At 50.7% G+C, this 21,435-nt stretch overlaps 6 protein-coding genes across 6 annotated transcripts; 4 read left to right on the top strand and 2 right to left on the bottom strand.

The window, feature by feature from the left end:
* Positions 1 to 944: 944 nt before the first annotated feature.
* PMZ80_011277 (uncharacterized protein) lies at positions 945 to 2,779 on the bottom strand (the record flags this gene model as incomplete). The annotated part of the gene is made up of 2 exons (XM_064879656.1): positions 945 to 1,130; positions 1,181 to 2,779. The coding sequence occupies 2 exons, from the start codon at positions 2,777 to 2,779 to the stop codon at positions 945 to 947; spliced, it is 1,785 nt and encodes a 594-aa protein (XP_064724570.1).
* Positions 2,780 to 7,972: 5,193 nt separating this feature from the next.
* On the top strand, positions 7,973 to 10,726 carry PMZ80_011278 (uncharacterized protein; the record flags this gene model as incomplete). Its single annotated transcript, XM_064879657.1, has 3 exons — positions 7,973 to 9,447; positions 9,495 to 10,030; positions 10,248 to 10,726. The coding sequence occupies 3 exons, from the start codon at positions 7,973 to 7,975 to the stop codon at positions 10,724 to 10,726; spliced, it is 2,490 nt and encodes an 829-aa protein (XP_064724571.1).
* Positions 10,727 to 11,431: 705 nt separating this feature from the next.
* On the bottom strand, positions 11,432 to 12,608 carry PMZ80_011279 (uncharacterized protein; the record flags this gene model as incomplete). Its single annotated transcript, XM_064879658.1, has 4 exons — positions 11,432 to 11,557; positions 11,609 to 11,814; positions 11,869 to 11,968; positions 12,015 to 12,608. 4 exons carry the CDS (start codon positions 12,606 to 12,608, stop codon positions 11,432 to 11,434), a joined length of 1,026 nt encoding a protein of 341 aa, XP_064724572.1.
* Positions 12,609 to 14,308: 1,700 nt separating this feature from the next.
* PMZ80_011280 (uncharacterized protein) lies at positions 14,309 to 14,793 on the top strand (the record flags this gene model as incomplete). The annotated part of the gene is made up of 3 exons (XM_064879659.1): positions 14,309 to 14,365; positions 14,413 to 14,635; positions 14,687 to 14,793. 3 exons carry the CDS (start codon positions 14,309 to 14,311, stop codon positions 14,791 to 14,793), a joined length of 387 nt encoding a protein of 128 aa, XP_064724573.1.
* A 320-nt stretch (positions 14,794 to 15,113) lies between these two features.
* Positions 15,114 to 17,562, top strand: PMZ80_011281 (uncharacterized protein; the record flags this gene model as incomplete). Its single annotated transcript, XM_064879660.1, has 3 exons — positions 15,114 to 15,561; positions 15,605 to 17,064; positions 17,113 to 17,562. The coding sequence occupies 3 exons, from the start codon at positions 15,114 to 15,116 to the stop codon at positions 17,560 to 17,562; spliced, it is 2,358 nt and encodes a 785-aa protein (XP_064724574.1).
* A 1,452-nt stretch (positions 17,563 to 19,014) lies between these two features.
* On the top strand, positions 19,015 to 19,965 carry PMZ80_011282 (uncharacterized protein; the record flags this gene model as incomplete). Its single annotated transcript, XM_064879661.1, has 1 exon — positions 19,015 to 19,965. The coding sequence occupies one exon, from the start codon at positions 19,015 to 19,017 to the stop codon at positions 19,963 to 19,965; it is 951 nt and encodes a 316-aa protein (XP_064724575.1).
* Between the last annotated feature and the right edge of the window lie 1,470 nt (positions 19,966 to 21,435).

Here is a 21,435-nt window from a genome sequence, read left to right on the forward strand (position 1 = left end):
CCAGATTCTCACGACCGAACTTCTCGTTCCGGATTAGTGGGTGAGCTGTTGCCGCTTGAACTCACCCTCTCAGGTGAGCCGAAGTTGAGCCGAGGGTGAGCCGAGGGTGAGCTGAGGGTGAGCTGAGCTGCGTTTTGGGTGAGCCAGACAGCACAGCCACCCCCACGGACGATTCTCTCGACCGATTGAATGGCCCTGTCGAGTGGGACAGCTTCACATCATTTCAAGGGGCCTCTATCGCGAGTAACTTACAGCTCCGCTTTACTGGTGGACATTAATCTAGCCCAGCGAAGTTGCATATCCTGTCGTGATATCATAATTGTGAGTACGCGGAAGTGTCCCAAGTGCTATGGAAGTGTTGCTATCAAGATTATCTCGTTTTCTTTGATCGAACGAATTGATCTAATTCAAGCGTCTGCTTACATTCGCGCCAAAAATGGACATGTTCCTTGAAATGTGCGAGACCGTTTTCTTCCAGCCCGAGCAAATTTGCCAATGCGTCCTAAATCTGCCCGCTCGGCCACCTGATCACACAAACACTAAGCATCATCTCGTACTACGAAGACGACTTGACATGGTGGACCAGCCTCGGCTCAGTGCTGGTGATTTTGGAGGACACGGCACTAGGGACGAACTTTAGGCTTGACGCCGAGAACACCATCAATCTGCTGTGCCCTTTTAGAATCATCTGTCGAGTGGGTTTCGACAGAAAGGCAAGTTTGAAACCATATCCCTTCCAGTGTGACATTCCAATCGGATTCGAGAGCAATCTGACCCAACGTAGCGCGCTCCCCAAGCGTCAGCAATTCTCTGGCCACATCCAAGGAAAGCAGAAAAGCAGGAAAGCAACCTTGTCTAGGGGCTAGACGACTCTATTGGGTAAGCTAATAAATACGATCTTGGTTGGGCTCATCGTCCTCTTTGAGTGCGACATATCCCAGGCCCTAACCTGCACCTTCAGCATCTTCCTGGCTGTCTGGGATCTCCATTGGATTGCTTTCCTCCATGCTCTGCGTGTATGCCTCGCCAAGCGCCTTTGTTGTAACGTCGGCCCGCCGGCATTTCTTTATAGTGCTTGAATGGACTGGTGAGAAACTGGCCCGTCTCTTGATCCCTGTCGTACGGTCAACCTGTGCACTTGGGGCATTCTCCTTGGACAAGTCGGACTCTTGGGAATGACTGAGCCAATAGCATCACCTGGAGGACGGTCAAGATGGACCTTGAGCATACGAGGGAATCGGAGTGTCAGATATCGTGCATTTGAAGGCCGATCGAACCCCGCACCGATCACCTCAACCACGGCAGCCTGCGAGAATAGATGTGTCGGAAGGGACCGTCCCGTCAGTTCCGTTAGGATCTGCATTTGTTGTCCCGTCATAGAGAACTGGAACTGAGATAGACGGCCATGAGCATTCAGAAAGTGAATGTTGGATATTGAGATCGATGGATGTGAAACAGTGCCCACGATGTGGAACGAAGGACTGAACTCGACACGACAGCCCTCTTGATCCACCTCTTGACAGGCCAGAAAGAAGCTTGTCCACGTTCCCGGCATCAGTGACAAGCTTGCCGCTGCCACAGGATCGCATCGACCACCAATGACGAGCAGGTCGACCGAATCGCCTAAGCCTGGTATATAGTCCTTCTTCACCTTTACGTACTGTGTGACTCCGCCATGGACACCGATGTATGGATCGCGACACGCTTTCAGCACCAGACCTTCCCATCTCTGCGAAAGTGCATACGCCATCTCGCGAGCCAGTGCAGACGTACCTCGAGTGGCAGTAAAGTCGAGCACGATTTGACGCCCGATCGCGGCTCGGCCAGGAACCGACTGAACAAGCTTCTGGAGGTGTTGTCGTCGCTGCCTGTAAGTCTCATAAATGCAGATGTGGTCATCCCACAGCAGGATGTCGTGGAAGACGATCATCAGATGCTCATCTGGATCTGTTGAGGAGTCTTTTTGGTAACCCAGACGGCGTCCCGCACGGGTGACGTGTCTCCGAATCTTGTGGAACGGCATGATGTCGCGGACCACATCACTCCACACCACAAGTTCCCCAACCAAGACGCAATGCTTCTGCACTCGATCTGCCATTCTGCTTGCGCCCAGGCACTGTCGAATCGTCGGCAGGATAGGATCACGATCAATGGTTGAATCTCGACCGCTTTTCGAGAATAATTTGATCACTGGCTTTCGACTATTGCTGTCCTGCCAGATATGCACTTGACAATACTCGCCATCGTACTTGCGCTCGACACTAACTTCTTGTCCTCGCATCAGAGAATGGCCATGCTTGATGCTGCGCGCTTTCTCAAAGTGGGGCAGGCTTACACGCGTACCAGCTTGTGGTACCAGTGGCCGAGCTTGGCCCGAACAGGTTGATTCTCGTTCCTGAAGGTGGCTCAGAGCTTTAGGGAATGAGTCGAGCACACTCAGCACAGGAGGCAGACTCTGGTGTACAAGCTCAACCATCAGTTCTTGGGGAACGGTGGCCGGCGTCAAGTCCTTGAGCAGCAATCGCACAACCCATTTGACCTCCAGGCTCGACATTCGCTGGAACATCGACGTCAATTGACTTGATAAGGAGGATCTGTCCAATTGGGAATACCGCTTTCGAAGCTCGACATCGGAGAAGTCACACAGTGCAGCCACTTGATCCAGGTTGTGGTCGAGCTCGGTGATGGTTAGTGGTGCTCGAGATGAACGCTGCGCACCATACTCCGCCACGGCTTGCATGACAGCGGTAGCGCAGTCGAGATTTCCCTCTTTCCGCATCCGTTCGATTTCTTGCTGTCGACTTGTCCCAATTCCCCAGGCTTTGACTGCGAGACGCGCAATACCTACCTCACCGAGGCCGTAAACGCGGTCGCATCGTCGAGCAGGAATGAAGCACGATAGAAGTGCATGGCCTTCGACGGACAATTGCAATTTCCCGACATGCCGGTCGAACCATTCCTGGGTGATGAGTTCTGTCCTGGTGGGCGGATCGTGAGGACGACAGCTGCTCGAGCAGACCACAGATGTCGGAAAACAGCAACATCATAACAAACACAGAAGCCACAGCTCCTTTAATGTTCATGTACAGTATTGGACATTCAAATAGCCGATTGATGAGCTTTATAGTAATCCTAAGAGTCTTGCATTGTAGTCTCTTATCTTTCCTTTCCACATGCGCAAGCCTATTCACCATGCTGGGGTGGAACGGCGAGGCACAGCAAATCCACCAGCCGTGATTTCCGTCGCGCCTGGTGGCCTGCGCGGAGTCATGGTCTTCGTTCAACCGTAATGGCTACCTCGTTGGGATTCCTCGAATGGAAAGCGAGATGCCGAACCTTTGCTTGCGGCGTCCAGATGTATCCGAGCTCGCTGGCATTGCCAGTACTCAGACAGCCCTGATCGTCAAGACAAGGCATGATTCCCAGCATGAGGTGGTGGTGAGAACACACTTCCACAGGCGTTTTTGCCCCCCAAAAGATGAACCTTCCTTTCTCATGCTCTCTTCCTGCTTTCGATGGAGCCAATACATTGCATTAATCGCATCTTCCGTACTGGTCCTCGGACTACGCAGATTCTTGCTTGCAAGTGCTGTCTTCACCTTGAATGAACTAATCGTGAGTTATTCGTGGCTCTGTCCAGTTCATTATTCTAACTCTTCCAAGCATCCGTAAGCTATACTGTGTACTCATCCTACCTGTCTTAGAGAGAAGGAAAAGGAACTGCACTGCTCTCGGTGTCGGACGGTAGTGATGACGTAAAGTCATTAGGTCTTAGTTTGGGGTCGTTCAATGGGCTATCGATAATGACAAGACTTGCCCCTTTTCCTGATCGGTGTCACTGGACAAAGGAGACAATGGTAGAACGCCATTAATAAGAAAGGCATGCGTCTGACCCTGAAAAGATCCTGCAGACCAAGCATGCGATAGCCACCAAATGGCGGCGCTTTACCAACCGCAACGGTAACTTTGAAATACGGAGCATCCACAGGGAGAACCGGCCAATGATCTGCCAAACAGTCAGTCTTTGATCGCTGGATCAGGCCATACGGTCAAATGATGCCTCCAATCGATTCACCTCGCGATCCATCCATATTTCTTGCACACGACCTCATGAGAGCATGTGTTCTAGAAGCTGTCAACCCCCATTACGTAACTCAAGATTTCAATGGCTTATTTGGCCGAGCCGCCTAGATCTTCCTACTCAGGTGGTAGCACCGACTCGGATTTTGGCCCAGCGACGAGCAGATCCTATGCCAATTTATGGCCGCCTTGTTGGGATGGTGGGCACGATGGCAACGTTCTGCTTCGCTTTGGTTGGATTGAGAGGTCTCGAGCTGCAAGGAACCCGAGGTCCTGGCAGCCGTTGAGGAGTGTGCATGTAGCTGTCAACCTGTATTGGAGGCCAAGGAAAATCAGTGGCCAGAGTCGTTCGAGGACGGTGGCTCCTGCACCATAAACCGCGTTGCTCATGTCCCACTGGAAAATGCAGGTCCGCTTGTGGCACTTCTCGAGAAAGTGTAGACAAATCATAGACATCTTCACCACTGACTGTCAACCACATCTGGAGGGATCTGTGGGTAGAGCAAGGTATAACCGACAAATTTCATGGTGCACGTCTTAGTGCCCTTGCAGGACTAGTCCAGCTTTCTTAAACCCTATTAGCCAAACTTTTGGACTGGACTATGCAATAAATACCATTATACACAGTCGATCATTCGCCACATTGTTGTCCTCGTCACGGGACTTACCCATGACGATCATCCGTTTATTCCTCAACATGGCCAATAATCGCTAATCGACTTGCAAGTGAGTCATGATGCTCATTGACGAATTCTTCATAGAACATCACAAGCTGACTGGAGTGACACTCCCTTTTTTGTTCCCACTTGACCATTGAGATGGTAACTTCGCTAGCCGCTGTTCTAGACAGACTGCGCAATGCTTTGGACCAAAGGGAGTCGCGATGCATGCACCATCAATACGTTAGAAGGCCTGATTGTCCTCGTTATCGCTTTTTCTCAGCCAAACATAAACTTTACGAGCGAATTCGTAAATGCCGCCTGTGAGGAGACCTGTCCTGCTCATCTAAATCTCGCTGATTGATGCATCTGTCCTAATACTCGTCCTGGCATCATGCATTATTAGAGTTTGGAGAAAGAAATAGAAGGTTGGTTCTATTCATACTGTTGTCCGTTAATATTGATTAACTTAACAGCACCGTGAAGCGCGCCCTTGCAGTCAGCTAGGGCACAAGTGGTAACATTACAAGTCAAGAGGCCGCACAGCAGCCACGACAGAAGGTATAGGCATGTTAGGCGATGGTCCCTTGTACTTTTACGAGTCTGGTGCAGCACCGCCTCATAACAACCAGACCCAACGGCGACTACAGCTCTTCCACACGAGCCATGATTGTCGAACGCTAGGACTTCCCTCGACGTCGATTTGAAGAAGATAAATCCGTGCGGTGGTGTCGATGTGATCTTGATCAAGCTTCTACCATTGGAGTCGAGCCAGGAACGTTCCGAAGTACTTATCGGTGCGAAAATGCTGCTTGCGACAAATCGTAACATCGCTAAGATCACATGTGCTAGAACCCATGGTCGAATACGTGCCTTCTCATCATCCCCATCTACGTATCTCGTGGTATGAGAATCGAGCAGGCCGCGTCACTGTCTAGGTATCATCTGAGATAGTGCTCTTCTATTGTAGACTATCTGAATTGCTATGTCTGACATGATCAAATGTTGCTCAAGATCATAGGATCCCACGCCTTCGCTTCGATTTAGGTAACAGAGCATCTATTCGATCAATCTCTGCACGCAGCTTTTCCTCCCCCTCAATCTTATGCCGGCTTAGGCTCCAGGCGAGCTTCCAGCACATCGTGGCATCTCCAAGACACCACTGCTGCAGTTCATCACTGTCTAGACTGGGGAAATACATCGCGGCAATATTGGCAAATGCATCTTGTAACTGGCTGTGCCGGCTCAGTCGTTGGCTGCCAATCGTCTCCAGACAGGACCAAAACTTGTCATTGATACCGTCCTCTCGCATCACAGAACGAAATTCGTGAGCTAACCTCGCGATTCCCGTACTGAGGAGTTCCGGTACGTCGTACTTGTCCGCCAAGTTAATCATCAGACAGTGAATAGTAGAGGATCGTCGTTGGCAATCAATGTTCGCATCTACGGGAGCTTCTGTGTGAGAGAATTGCTCTATAATCTTCCGGAGGCTAACGGTGCGAGCCCGTGGCGGCCATGAGGGTTGAAAGTCCTTTTGCGAAGTTTCATAGTCGGACTCGTACAGATACTGTATGAACCTGGCAAAGATCCATGGATCGTCGTCATGAATGCTCACGGTCATCATCGTTGATTCCTGATCGCGTCAACCGTGTATCACCAGTGACGGAGCAGACCAACCTTGTATGAGCCATTCAAGGCGATACGGAAGAATCCAGATTTGGCTATCAGGAGTGTACTGTGTACCTTCCACTCGTACTGGCCTAGTTGGATCAAGATATCTGGTAGTTTTACATGGTCGTGGGAGATGCTGAATGCTTCGGCGAGTTGACGGGCTTCCATCCTCCCCAGAGTCTGTATGGGAGCTTCTAGTTGTGACCTCCTTGGACTGTACGCGCACGAGCTATGGATGGGCAAGGCACTTTTCGAAGCTAGAAATATAAAGTAACTGAAGGAGAACGAAAGAGATCTTGACAGGCACTCCGCTGTCTTAGTCGGAGCTCTTTTAACCTTGAGTTGGACCGTGGTTTGCAAGGCAAGCACTGAACGAAAGGTATCGAACAGGATCGCCGGAACTTACTTGAGTAATTTGCGATGACTGATTAACTCATAAGGGTCTACGAGTAGGGTCAACCAATTCTTTATGCAGGGGATACACTCCAGCCTGGCCAGGCTGAGGCATACACTTCAAACACGGCCACTATGTACAGAATCAACTAGAAAGCTTCGCGAGCAAAGCTTTGTCTGCATAGGGAAGAAGGTCCACCAGCCGAATATACCATTATAGTCAGCATACACGATAGACCAACAGGAGGACCTGCTCCTACTTGCTATGCCCCCCTCCTTCCGTCCCGTTCCTATCGTGCTTCACACTCTCCTCTCACTAGCTTCTGGTCTCGTGGCCCCTCTTCTCAACGACGATACGCTTAGGTGTGGACGTCAAAGCAAATACGGCCTGAGCCCTCTTCATTGCTGGATTTCGGACTGTTTGTCGCCATCATTAGTTACGAGCGGAAGACACGTGTAGCATCAAAACCACACCACATAAACCTTTTGGCGAATTGCCCATGCATGGACTGAAATGGACGTCTTGAATCAAAGAGCAATGTTGCACAGTGTGTGGTCCACGAGTCCAGCTTGAGACTGGGCTCGGTGAAAGATGGTGGCACGTGAGCACGATGAGTCATTAAATAGTCACATGTATGAGCGGACAGACAAGACGCTAGACCCAATCCAGACTTGGACCTAAGCCGTAGGCGCAACTGCGCTCAGCTTCGGCATTGAGATCCATCGTTCATCTATCTATGTTGGCCTAGGACGGAGGTTCGCCCACATTACATACATTTTAGAAGGTACCAGAGTAGACAAAGACATTCATCGCGCCGAGTCTTCAGTGGCAGAACGAACCACTCGTCTTTGTTGAAAATGGCGCTGACGTTGATGGCCTTAGTCTCATGTTCTGGTCACCACGATATGTCGTGGTTGTCAACCACTTTGCGGGCGCTCGATCACACTTCATCAAACATGCCTCTTTGATGCTGCTTGGTTTCCTTCTCTTCCAATGAAGGCTCCAACCTGTGTGCCGGTGATGTTTGTCGTATTGTTGGTCTGAGTTAACACAAGTAGCGTAGCCTATCCACCACTGTTGGCACAGTGTGGATATCTGCGTGTAACGTTGGAGGAAGTTGATTGTGCTTGCAAAAGGAGGAGTTCACGACGATCGCAGGTCGATCAGTATGACCTTCGAAAGTACTGACGTTTCACTAGGCCTTGAAGAAACTCCGCCTCTGACGGTAGAACTGTCCTCCACCAATCCAACACTTAGACGATTGATTCTCGAAGCCACTGATTTATCCGCGAGGGTCGCTAAAAATGTGACCGAGGAGGAGGCAGAGATTGGACAAGCTGGTGACACGCAGGCGTGTCAAGCAGCAAAGCAGGAGATAGACATGCTATATACGGTCCTACTCAAGACAGCCATGCACCTTAAGCCTTCTACCAAGTCCGATCTCCAGAAATATCTGCCGCCACTGCTGCCTGCGCTGTTCATTCCAGCGCGACCTCCATCAGCAGATCGTGAGGACGCCTTCATGTCTGGCACTATAGCGACCTCTGGAACGGCGAACGTGAAGATGCCCACAAGCCTGTGGAACCTGCACTTGCCTGCGACTCCTCCTGATGACTTTGACCACACTGACACTGATGATGCAATTGAGGAAAGGACACAGACTCGTCCTAATGATTCAGTAGTCAGCAAGCCAAGCGGTCGATGCCCAGCTTCAAGCAATCCGGAACAATCACAGGATAGTCCAGGAAGTCACTCGCCTCCGTTGAGTCAACCAACCATGCATAGACCACCGTGGGAGGATTTGCATCTGATTGACGCAGGAAGAAACGACAAGTCAGATACGAGGATATCACCATTGTCAACTTCAGAACCATGTTCGCCTAACCAGCAGCCATCTGAGGACAAGCCTACATCGCGGGGTCAACAGCCTCTTGAGGGAGAGGGCTCGAAAGTCCCTGCTCGAGCTCCTTCTTTCCGATCCGCAGCACGTGAAGCCAGGGACAAGTTGGCCGGACAGGCAACGCCGTGCCCACGGACAAGCAGAAAGCGAAAAGCACGTAACACGTCAGGCGCAAAAGATCTCTACGATATCGTGGCTCAGCTAGGTGGCAGAGAAGTCCAAGAAATAATGCAAGAAGCAAAACCTTTCCCGGAGCAACCACAACAGACTTCACATCCTCTCAGGCGACTGGGCGTTTCCAGCAAATCAGAGCCCTTGACAATGTCGCTCGTCGCCCAGTCTGTGCAAAGAGTCATGCAACATTCTTCATCCCAGTGGATCAATGCTGTGCTGCATCGTTTTGATGTGGTGTTCTTACACCGTTTCTATTTAGCCGCAAAGCACGAAGTCTCTGTTGCGAGGGTCCAAGGCCGGCCAAGCGTATTTATCGAAGAAAGTGCTAAATTACTCCAAATGCATGGTCACCACCCAACAAAGCCACAGTGTAACAAAGTTCCGTCAGTCGTGCTGGATCGCTTGACCGACTTTGCATGCTTGGGAGGACCTGAAACAAATCAGGATCGTGAGTCCATTCGCACGAAACTCGGGAATGTGCAACAACTAGGAAAACGTTGGCAATATCTAGTGGATCACGTGAACGAAGATGTGTTGGTATTGTTTCCTCCCTCTGTGAATGATTATAGGTGAGATTCTTGTTATTCTGATCCGCAAAAAGTGGTTGCTGACATAGGTCGCGACACAGCTTGCACATGAATGACCAGACTGTCAAATGGCTCGCAGGCCTTCTGCAAGACCGTCGAAAATCTTTAAGTGCTGCAAGTCCTGAGATCTTGAAACTTGCTGAGCTTGCCCTCGAGAAGACTTTTCGATCATATTCCCGCAGACAAGAAGAGATTTTCGGTGGAGCCGGACGATTATTGAGAGTGCCCCGGCCCTTGGGTGATAAGGATAAAAGCGACGGTGGAAGCGATGACGGAAACGACGATGGAAGTGATAACGAAAGCCACGACGAAGACGGCGACGGCGAAGACAATATCTCCCAAACTCTTGACAGTCCCTCAACCGGCGAGAGCCATCGATCTGAAAACGGGCTTCGTTATTGCAAAGAAAGTTGCACAGAAAGCGGCGCTTCGATCACTGCAGATGGAGCAGAAGTGTACGGGTCTGATGCTCCAGCAGCCACTTCGTCTACCTGGCCTGTCCATAGGCAAAGGTTGTCAGACATAGACATGGACGGGCCGACCGAGAATGAGCTCGCATTTGATGGTATGCTCTTATCTGATGATATGCTCCCATCCGATGATATGTTCGACAAATTCATCGACTATGGTCTTTCCGAATGAAAAAAGATGGATGCTCGGCAAGTACGTAGAAGTCCTCGGTAGCTGTAGGCTATGCTTGTGAAGGATCGGTCTTTTAAACGGCGTTGCTCTTTATCACCGTTCACCGAAGGGCGGTGCAATTTCTGACCTATGATGAGTAGAGTCTCGTCTAGGTCTCATAGTTGAGCCGGTCCAGGTGCGCCTCCGATCTGACCTTCGGGATGGCTACAGGTGGTCCGTCTCGACTGAACAATCTTACCTTTTCCAAAACCTCTTAGCAAGCTATCAGTCGGTCTTTACAGAAGTCTATGCTACCACGTCGGTACCTGGTTCGAAGCTGTGGCGGCCGGACCGCAAGAGCCACCCGATGCTGGCAACCTCTCCGAACAAGGGGTTGATGGACAGCAGCAAGAAATACAGCAATGGCAGAAGCTCGCTCAGGACGAGCTTAGCCGCGAAAGAGATCGAAGTAGAGAATGAGGAACGAAACCTCACGCTGCAAGCTGTTCGAAAGGAGGTGAAGATGTTGGAAGATGAGAACGGTCGACTACGTGCCGAAATGCACGCCATACATGACAGATTGGAAGGATCACGAAAGCAAGCTGAAAAGATGCTCGAGAGCTTTCAGCGATGGAGCTAACATCACATCGATACCATCCTAATGCCAGTCTGTATATGTGCATTTATACTCACAGCTTGCATGCACGACGCAGCATGAGGGCGCTACAAGTGACAAACTTGTCCAAATCGGCATATCAACATATTCAATTCTCACACCAGCATGTCTCTTTTTCATACCTTACAACACGCCGTACGCATGACGATGTCCTCTATCGGCTCCTACTGCAGTGCACATCTTAGAAGCAGTCTTGATATACGTTCTCAGAATCAGTTCCTAGCGCGCGCATAAGAGTCAGAAAATGCCTGTGAACCGAGGCCGGAGCGGGAACATCGAACAGCATGGCATCGCAACGCGAACGCGAATGTTCATATCGCAGTCGTTGAGTCTTGACTGGCTAATTCGGCAGGCAAGCAACCTCGTCTCGTTTCAACTGTGACTGGTTTCGGTCACAGTCCTTTCTTTCCTTTTCGTTACCTGGCCTCATTTCATCCATCGCCCTGCGACTATTATGAAAAATTCGATGTTATAAGTTGTGTCCCATTGAGCAGAGTGACATTGTGGATGTAACGGAGTTACCACTGTCACGGCACGAGCAGCAAAACACCATTTACAGTCGACTTCATACGAATTCTTTAATTTTATCAGCGACCATATTCTGCACCTCATTATGTGAAAGAGATAGAATCCTGTCCATTATTACGACACGTCCATTATGCCCAGCTATCAGGCGCGAGTTTCTGGCTTTCGGATCTTGTGTGTGCTTCGGGTATACACTTTGGATGTCATGCTAGCTAGATGTGTCAGCTCGAGCAAGTCTACACATGACCATTTCTTAGCCAGGAATGGATGCTTGTAGAATGTTAGCCTCGCCATCCTGCGCCGAAGAAGGTGGTTTCCTACCTTCAATAATGTCTTCACATCGCCTGTTGTGGTTTCGCCCATGAAATCAAGCAGATCTCGGGAGTAATGCCCGGGCCCTGCATTCGAGGACAGGTCTGGCCTATTCGTCTTTGCCACCAATTTCTGAATTATGGACCCTAAACTGTGCACACGCTTCTGTGCTGCATCGAGGTTACGGCTTCTACCGACTTCGACAATCTGCGGTACTGCTCCTAGTCAGCATTTACGAACTCACTTGGCAGCGAAGAGGTAACACTAACATATTTTGACATCGCCGTTGAGGTTCAACCATATTCTGGAGAGATCGAGATGGGATCCTGGCGCACGAGCATGCTCAGCCTCCAACAGTCCTTTGGTAAGCTCACGCCGTCAGTAGCACTCAATTCTGGCCAGACTATCAACTTACTTGTCCCACAATGGAGCGCACCTCTTGTTCGGTCACCGGCCTTGGCGCCCCAATGACTTGCACCAATGACATGTTCATGAACTCCAAGATGATATTTGTGTCACTTCCGGTTTGCAGAATGTCGAAGCATTTCACGAAATATGGACTTCGCGCTTTGCGAAAGCTTTCCGACAGTATTTCCAGGTCAACATCACTGGTCTGATGCATCAAGAACAGTGTCCGAGCGCCGACCTTCTTACGGACAATCCACATGAATCCCTCTCCGAAATCAAGTTCGTAGCACTTGTCATAGAGCGACCACGGGGATTGTGTCTTGATACCAGGCAGCGACGTTGGTCGTGCGCTTGAAACGAGAGACTTTGTGGGAGAGAGTGTCTGTGACCTTTCACCTCGAACATTCTCACATGGCTCTGTAATAACTTTTCTCGTGACAGGCTCTTCTTCAGAACGGATAGCATTGGCGTCTAGCGGCTGTGCTGGATGATCAGCTTGGATTCCGTCTTCCTTACTTGTTATATCATTCCCCGCTTCTGGTGCATCTGTCCAGTCCCAATCATATAGATGCGTATGTGGACGTGGATTACGGTGTTCCATGCTCTCAGAGATCGGCCGATACCTGATGGTGTTCAATTCCGAAGCGAGTAGCGGTAGTCTCGAGTATTGGAAGAAGACGACAAGCGCTGAGTGTCAGAATGATTCAATTTGCTGGACCCGTTTACGTGTGAGTCCGAGGTCAATATCATACTAGTCCACATAATGAATCTTGCCGAAAGGTGCGTGGCCTGTTTGGTAGTTCCGCAATATGCAGCCCTTGATAATGGGTGGAAGGGAACGTCCCGGCCCACACCACTATATAATGACTGCCATCACACATGTCCACCATACTCACTTTTCGCTTTCCTTCTTGAGAAGCACTTTAGATGACATATGTGTGACAGAGGTCATTCATCATTCAAGCACTGAGAATCGTTGTGTTCTCGCCATCTTTGTCCCGATGAATCCTCCAGAGATATATATATGCATCCTAGGTGGCATCTTTGCGCTTCTTGGTCTGAGGTGCATTAACAGATTCATTCGCCAGGCAGCCGCTGATCTGAAAGTGGTGTTCTACAAACACCTCATTTATCCTCCGGTCTGGAAGGACTGGCCGGGCCCAGGCCGATGGACTCGTATCAAACTCATTCGGAGGATCCTATACATCGCCATCAACCTGTTCCTCCTGTTCTTCAGAAATAGTACAGCTGATACAATTGGTCCAATGGCAGGCGTCTTGGCTGGCATCAACATCGTCCCGCTGTACTTTGGATTTCATCACGCCGCGGCGGCGGACCTTTTAGGACTGTCGTTGTCGACATTCCGTTCCTTGCATGCTGAGACTGCCCTGATGACCACTTCCATGAGTGCGATTCACTCGGCCATCATGCTTCTGAAAGGACCGAAATTTGTCTGGAGCGAGACCGTACATCTCCATGGAGCAATAGTGAGCTCACTCACAAGTCCATGCTCAGTACATTAGCTTACAGTGAATAGGCAATGCTCGCTCAGCTGTGTCTGCTTCTGATCTCTATTCCCTCCCTTCGAAGAAGGCTGTATGAGGGATCTCTCCGTGTTCACCAGCTGTTATCAGGGGCAGTAATCTACGCATTGATTCGGCATCTCCAATCACATGATACCCTGATTTGGTACTGCATTGTAAGTTGTGGCTGTTTCCTTGTCGGAAGCTGTTTGTTGCAGATTATTGTACTACTCGCTCGAGACAGGTGCTTCTTGCGGGGACCGGCCCGAGCTAAGATCACTCACGTCAACGGAGCCGTGTACATTGACATCGTGACGCCGGTCAATGTGAAGATACACGGAGGTCAGTACATCAATATCTGGATGCCGGGTCTCAGCGTGCGTTCTCTGTTTCAGACTCACCCTTTTGTGATTGCTTCAGCTCATAGAGACGAAATGGGGGTCGAGTTGAGGCTTGTTGTCATACCCCGGCGTGGTTGGACCCTGCACCTACTCCAGCGTGCTCTGGCTGCGACCCAGGCGACTCAATCGTATGTGGTCTTGTTCAGTGGCCCACACGGTCTTCCAATCCCTGTCCTCGATTATGGCACTGTTGTGTTGGCAGCGTCGGGCAGTGGCTTTCTAGCTCAGCTCCCACACCTCAGCAAATTGGTTCGAGGGTATGATAATTTTACCTCCCGAACGCGGCGGATTTGTGTGGTCTGGCAATTCGAACACATTGGTGGGAATTTTATCGAATTGTTGTACCAGTGCTAATCGACGATGTAGCTGACGGTGCCATGGCAAAAGATTTTCTGAACGATGCTCTTTCCGACGACACGTCCAAGAATGGCTACGTAAGTAAATTTTGTGTATGGCGAGACGAGACTGACGCAAAGTGAAGCTCTTGGACATATCGATATATTCGAAGCGGGGATACAAGGATCGCAAAGGGCTGCAGATTGTCGACCACGAGCGGATCGAGTTTAAACATGGTGAAGCAGACTGGGACAGCATCATCTCGCGTGAGTCACGGCCCCAGCATCCCGAAGATGGAGCTTGGACATCTCGCGGCCAGTTGTACGAGTCGCCTTTTGAGGAGGAAGCATGTCAAACACTGGTCGCTGGTAGGTCATGCAAATATGAGACTCCCTACACGAATGTTGACCTTTGCACAGTTTCCGCCGACGCTAAGATCCGGACGCAACTGCGAAATCTGGTATGCAAGTACATCGAGAATAATGTCACCCTTCACGAACTGGATTATCAGCCGGACGAACGTTGACACAAGAAACCATGATCAGGAGTTACAAGCATTCTTGCAAGCTAGTCAGAGAAGTGGGCGTGTCACCTTTGTAGAAAAGTAAACAACCTAGTTGTAGGTAGTCACTCGTTAAAAGATAGGAGAACCAAAACGTTTAGATACATATCGTTGTTATGCCTTGGCTCCTTCGCGTTCTACATGTTGCATGAAACAGGTTGACATGTGATTCTACGTTTCAGATGCAGGGCCGTAAGCATTACCAACAAGGCTCAAAGCAGGTTGACTCACCACCTATATCAAACTTCTCCCATTCCTGACTGTCTGGCAGCTCGACTATCGTCATGGCTAAGAAGGTACGCTTTTCTAGGACCAAACAACATCAGGCCGAACAGCGCGCCGTCGATGATGAATTTGAGAAAGAACAAAAGTTTCTGGGCTCAGCGAAGATTGGTTTGGTGCATCTCGCCTTCGATGAGGTGACAGACCGTGAAGATGATGTCCAAAACGAGAAGTTCCTCATCGACTCATTTCACCGAAACGGTTGTGTGCCTCTGGATCCGATGTTCCACTTGGCAGCGACAATGCAGAGACGAGACCTGGACATGGTCTTGTCTCGCTACGGTATCACATCAGAGGCGTTGCTGGCTCGCAATCCGGCGAGTCTGCCGATCCTGCCTTTGCCTGAGGGATTTCAAATCCCCTGCCTTTTTGGCCGGCACAGGACCAAAGCGGCAGAAAAGGTCCTGCCAAGGGCCAGCCAATGGTGGGTCGTCAATCTGTATTCAAACGGTGAGTTTTTTCTACCGATAGTCGCTCAGACTGATCTCTACAGACCTAAGTACACAACTACGAGGTAGTCTGATACACCAAGGGACAAATGAAAGGCTTCGGAACCAGGGTGAAGTATTCTTCCGCATTCTCCACAGCAAAATACGCCTCGACCCGGTCGGTGAGGACTTTTGGTGGACGCGACTGCATTCGGGCGACCAACGACGAGAGGCTGAGAGGCTGCTGTCGCGTAGAGAATACCGAACAGTTTTGGGCGCTTTGAGTGACATACAGCCCTTGTTTCTGGATTTTCGGACCGGAATGATCGGGACCATCCTGCGTTTGAAGAGCGACGATGAGGTGCTGCGTGGGTTTGGAACTATCGAAGGCTTCTGGACATCTGTGTTTGGCAGAGAAAAAACATCGTTGCAGAAGATCGATCGATACGACGTCAAAACCCTGGAACTACGATGTCCGGCCATATGCACATCCGATCGTACTTTCTTGGAGCCTCTCTTCAACAACGGCAGTATCTGTTGCCGCTTCTCCGCATCTGAAAGAGACCAAATCTGGCGTCGATTGCTCGAGTACAAAGCTTTCATCCCGTCCTTCTACTCGTTCTTTGAGAACCTCAAGTATTTGATCGCTATCGCCGAGACCCTCAAGCGCGTGGTTCATCCAGTCTATCGACAGACAGTAGCTGATGCTTTCGAAGAGGCCTTTCAAGGTTCCAAACATGGCCGTGAAGGCCGGGGAGAACTTATTTTGACCCGTGGTGAGGCACACGGAAACATTGCATATCGTCACCTTGTCCTTCACGTCATGCAACAACTCAGTCTTCTTCGGCCTGAATCAATTTTGCTTGACGGGAACCACAGAGACGCCGTCCCGCCAAGCGACGTGGCATTATATGAATTGGCCGCTCTTGCCGATCGACTTGGCTTTCATTCTGCTCAGATCGCACAACAGCTGTCACAAGATCCGGACCAAGCCGCCGCGCGTTGGGCGCTGTTGGGCGCCCGAGCATCCATTATGACCGATTGCAGCAGTATGCGCATGCAGTCATACATTCACAAGATCGCAGCTCTGTTCAAGGATTTTCGACGAAATCAGGCCGACGCAACAGATGCTGCGCTTCTGTGCACTGGACTGGGAGAAACACTCGATCGAAGGAGTGGGTGTCCGCTACAGAAAGCTCAGGAGCAGAGTCACCAGGCCATGACCTTTGCCCATATACACAGCCCAGATCCAGATACGCATGGAGAGCCCACAGCATTGTTTGTGCGCAGAGACATTTACCTGTTCTTTTATGGCAAGCTAGATCTCCAACACCTGGGTGCACCTCTTGAATGGTCTTTCGACCCACGACCAGGTCTTCGTTCAAGTCCATCTCATGAACGTGTAGACCATCAGGGCGCTGGCGAGGAGCTTCACCGTGGTAGCGCATCAGCTGAAGCTATTGGTAGTGGCTGGCAGGAGGTAGAAACGTCAGGATCTCCAGCTGCCGCAGAGAGTGTTTATACGGTAAGCATAGACCACAGGTGCCAAGTTAGAAGGCTAATTTCAATTCAGGATGCTTCGCTGGCGCCAAGCGAAGACCTCAACCCGGAAGTGGGCGTCAGCAATGGTGGTGACGGTGATGGTGGTGATGATTCCAGATGTGTTCGGTTCATTTTGCATGAGCAAGGCACCCTCAAGACTGTTCATGAGGCGCCCATTGACAGCGCAACGGACATTGATGATCGCATCGAGCTACTGGCTGCTGGATTCATGTGCGAGGGCTTGGTTCTCATGGACCGTAACATGCGCACTTTGGCTCCGTCGCAGTGTTTTCGCTCCGCCTTGGAGGACAACTCCATGACAATCTACCTCATTCGCGATGTTGATATGGGTCAGCTTCTTGACATGGAATGTCAGATTGCCGGGTTGAAGCGATCAGCTAGTGATGACTTGCTAGATGGCTCCCAGCCGCGTAAACGACAAGCCATAGGCAGTGGTCCAATGCGATACCTGGTAGCTTGATTTCAGGGGCACCCCTTCCCATATGGAGCAGACCACATTTTGTGTGCTCCGCGCAACCTGGGGTACGCCCTTGGGGATGGGGCACCCCAACCATGGAGTGTGCCAGCCAAAGTGGTCCACCCCAATAGTGGACTAACCCAGAATTTTTGGGGTACAGCAATTTGGATGGTGTACACCAGCAGTGGGATGCCCCATCTACAGTGGTGTGCCCCAGCCTTGGCATGGTCCACATATGGGTTGCTGCTGGGTGCCCTCCGAGCGAAAATATTGGCAAGGAAAGTGCCTCGGACAATATCAGCGGGTGGGTGGCGCTTCTCGTCAATGAAATACGACTAGGCTTGAATGCCTTCAATCTGTATCAATCATATATGCGCTTGCGGAGAGACTTTCCATAGTGTTTACGGTATAGCGACGTTGCCGACAAGCAATATCCTAGTCGCTCACAATGCTGCAAAGAATCTTGATGAGCCAGGAAGGTATTATGCCGAAGGTATAAAGGTTGATGGCGAAGCGGCTGGTATCCGACGAGTTTACAAATCAGGAAGGCGAGGTTTGCAGGATGAAAATAGGGTCAACAAGGGACAGAGTGATGGAATTCACAGCCGCGTCGATTGTGAGGCACTGAAGCGGTCTCGCGCCGCACGAAGTGATCATGGTAATTCCAATATTGCAGATGTGGAGTTCATGTTATTCCAAGTGAGAAGGACATCACAAGATGCATAAGAGCGGCAAATCAGGAGCTGTGTCTGAACACACGCTGGGGATCAGGAGCCTGGCGCATTCCACTTGATCGTGGTGAGAATGTCGTGCGCCAGAGTTCTCAACAATGGCATATCTCTGCTCCGCGACCATCACAAGCTATACTTCAGTCACCTCCTTCACCACTACAATATCAAGAACTCTCCGAGACAACTCGGAGGCACTTGCGACATCCTCTTCCTTTAATGCAGCACCGGGAGCAAATACAGTACTTCCAGCAACCTTGGAACGATGACGATAGTCCGGCAAGCACCTTCACCATTCTTCTGTCATGCACCATTGCGTCAAAGACCTGCATCAGATTGATGGGGTCGAGAAGCACAAATGAGGCAGACAGTAACAATGAGCCATTCGCACATGATCCTACCTGTGCGGTATGTCCGTTCATCCCCCATGCATCGTGCATCAGCGTGTCCCACTCGAGCATATCTCATTGGTAATGTCGAGTAGGCGAAGCTGGAGGTGACATAGGAGCGGAGAGCTGGCAAGGATGGTGAGCCCTCCATGTAGCATATAAGTCATGCTTCTGCCCAGGAGGTAGGTTCGTTTCTCTTCTCCCTTCCCACTTTTCTCCCATCACAGCATTTCACGAATGTTTCCCAATTTCACACCCTGACCATTCTTGCTAAACATTTTCCCATCTCAGCACTGCCATTTCGTGTACTGCCATGGTGGTGGCTCTTGCTCGACAATATGGATCAACGTGTGTCCAAGACTCTCATGCTTGATCATGCGCTGCGAAAGAAGAATCGAGAATACAAGCTGCGCTGGCAAAACGGTGAAGCAAAACTAGGTTGGACCAAGGCTCAGCATGCCCGGAAACTACACAGCCTGGCGCACGAATTAGACCGATACCGCCGAGGCAAAGCTTCCGTGGACGCAGAACTTCAAGGTTGGCGAAGCAAGTTTGAGGGGCTCAACGTGGAGCATGCGGCTTTGAAAGAGGAGACGAGCCATCTCCGGGGCCACCTGACAAAGTACATCGATGAGAACAAGCAACTTGAGAAGCAAACGGTCCAGACCCGAGGCGTAGTACTACAGCTGTACCAGCAACAAGCGTCGTCACGTATGGCGGCGTCAGTCTATAATGACGAGAGCACCGATGAGCTTCTCGTGCTACTGCAAGAGCGATGGAAGACATCGCAGGCCACCATCAAGAAGCACCATAAGAAAGTCCAGAGCATGCAGGACGCTCTTGAATCAGAGAGACAGCGGAACACTGAGCTTCTGCAAGGACTAAATGACAAGGACATGGCAGATCCACGACCACCGAAGGCCGCCGAAGACCAGTTGACGCGCTTGTCGGACATCTCTTCCAAGCTGTCCACCGTCCAACAATGGCTTGATGAAAGAGTTGATAATGAGTCTAAGTCTTGCGGCCATTCGGACGCCGGAGCCGTCGGCTTGACCGCCTGCAATGTCTTGCTCTGCGAGGCATGCCACCAGGACATGCTAAGCTGTCGGATGTTGGTCAATTGGCACGTCCGCAAGTGTCCATACTGTCCACGGCAATGTGTCCTCCTTCCACTTCCGAAGCAGGTGACCAAGCCCACCAAGCAGGAAACCATCGAGATGCAAGACACAATGGAACTCGTTCAACAGGATTTAAGTGAGCTAATAGGACGCTCGTCTGCTACGCTGTGAAGGCGTGCTGATGCTGACACCTAGTTAATGCCTACCGGAAGAGCTAGTGTATACTGGTGAACCATAGGCTCAACACATGTCATTTGCTGGAATCCAAGAAATGGTGTCACGTGCTATAAAGATTTTCTCAAGTGGATGAATCAATTCAATGTCATCAAGCTTCGCGTAGCCGCGCTCTAATGCACTTCAGATTTCTGTCAAGTCCCCAACCTTAGCAAAGAACGCCCTGATTTCTGTTTCGCTTATGGCTCACACAAGTGTCACACTCTTGACAAGCTTCTGCGCGTCTACAGCCTATCCAACAGCTGACAGTTGTACTCCTGGCTTCTCGCAGGGTGTGCAACGAAGGGCTCTAAGACCGCTCGCCACGAAGGCGACGAGCGAGTTGCATGTCTTTGGACTGAATGGTGATCCACTTAGCGTGTATGGCGCAGAGTTGCGTGTCCTCGAACAAGCCACACAGGTATGCTTCCGTGGCCTCCTGCAGAGCTCCAATGGCCGACGACTGAAAGCAAAGGTCTGCCTTGTAGTCTCTGCGCTATCTCACGCACCAGCCGCTGAAAAGGCAGTTTGCGGATGAGGACCTCCGTCGATCTCTGCATCCACGAATCGCGTCAGCCGCTGTCCGCCCGTGAGAACCATACCGTAAACATACCTGGTAGCGTCGAATCTCGCGAAGCGCCACTGTTCCTGGCTTGTATCTTCGTCGTCGTTTGACTGCATCAGATTCAGGTCAGAAACTCTATATATCCCTCGACAATAACAGTTTCGATCGAGCCTCACCAGGAGTACTCTTGCCCACACGCTTCTCAGAAGGCCGAAGAGACTTCTTGTGAAGCGGGAAGCGAGGCTGCTTTCCCCCAGTGCTCTTACGGGCTGGCGTTCGCCGTCAGCACTTGTACCAAGACGCGGACATCAGACATACTGTGTGCTTGGTTCGAGCCATCTTCGCGCACTGTGGAAACGGAAATACCACGATTGACCATAGACGATATCCATTCTTATATGACTGTCAGCTCAGATATGGAGTCGAGATTTCAAGCTGTCTCGTGACGAGAGTTTGGCGACAATGGAGTCTTGTCGAGTACGGCCTCTCGCATTAAGGCGTCAGATAGACGATTGGTGCGACTGAGCGGCCCACCAAATGCTAATCATAGCAAGCTGCTGCGTCATGTCTGAGTGCGGGACACACACTAAGACGTTCAATCGTGCTTTGGGTAGCAAATGGTGAAAGGCTGGCCGCTGTCTCCATGGCGGGTCGAATAAAGAAGATTCTGCCTCGCACCCAGCACGAGACGCCGACAGTGCATCAGAAGCGTCCACAACCACGCATGGACAAAGACTCGGCCTGACCGAAGGTCCAACTTGTTTGTGCAAGTAGAACATCCACTCAACTGACCCTTAGTGAATGAGATGGAGACAGTGCGATATGAATTCACCCCATGAGGTCTTCGATCCTTGTCAAGTAGA

The sequence above is a fragment of the Knufia obscura genome (assembly GCF_036327395.1).
Source record: "Knufia obscura strain CCFEE 5817 isolate CBS 148926 chromosome Unknown scaffold_39, whole genome shotgun sequence".
Lineage (NCBI taxonomy): Eukaryota > Fungi > Ascomycota > Eurotiomycetes > Chaetothyriales > Trichomeriaceae > Knufia > Knufia obscura.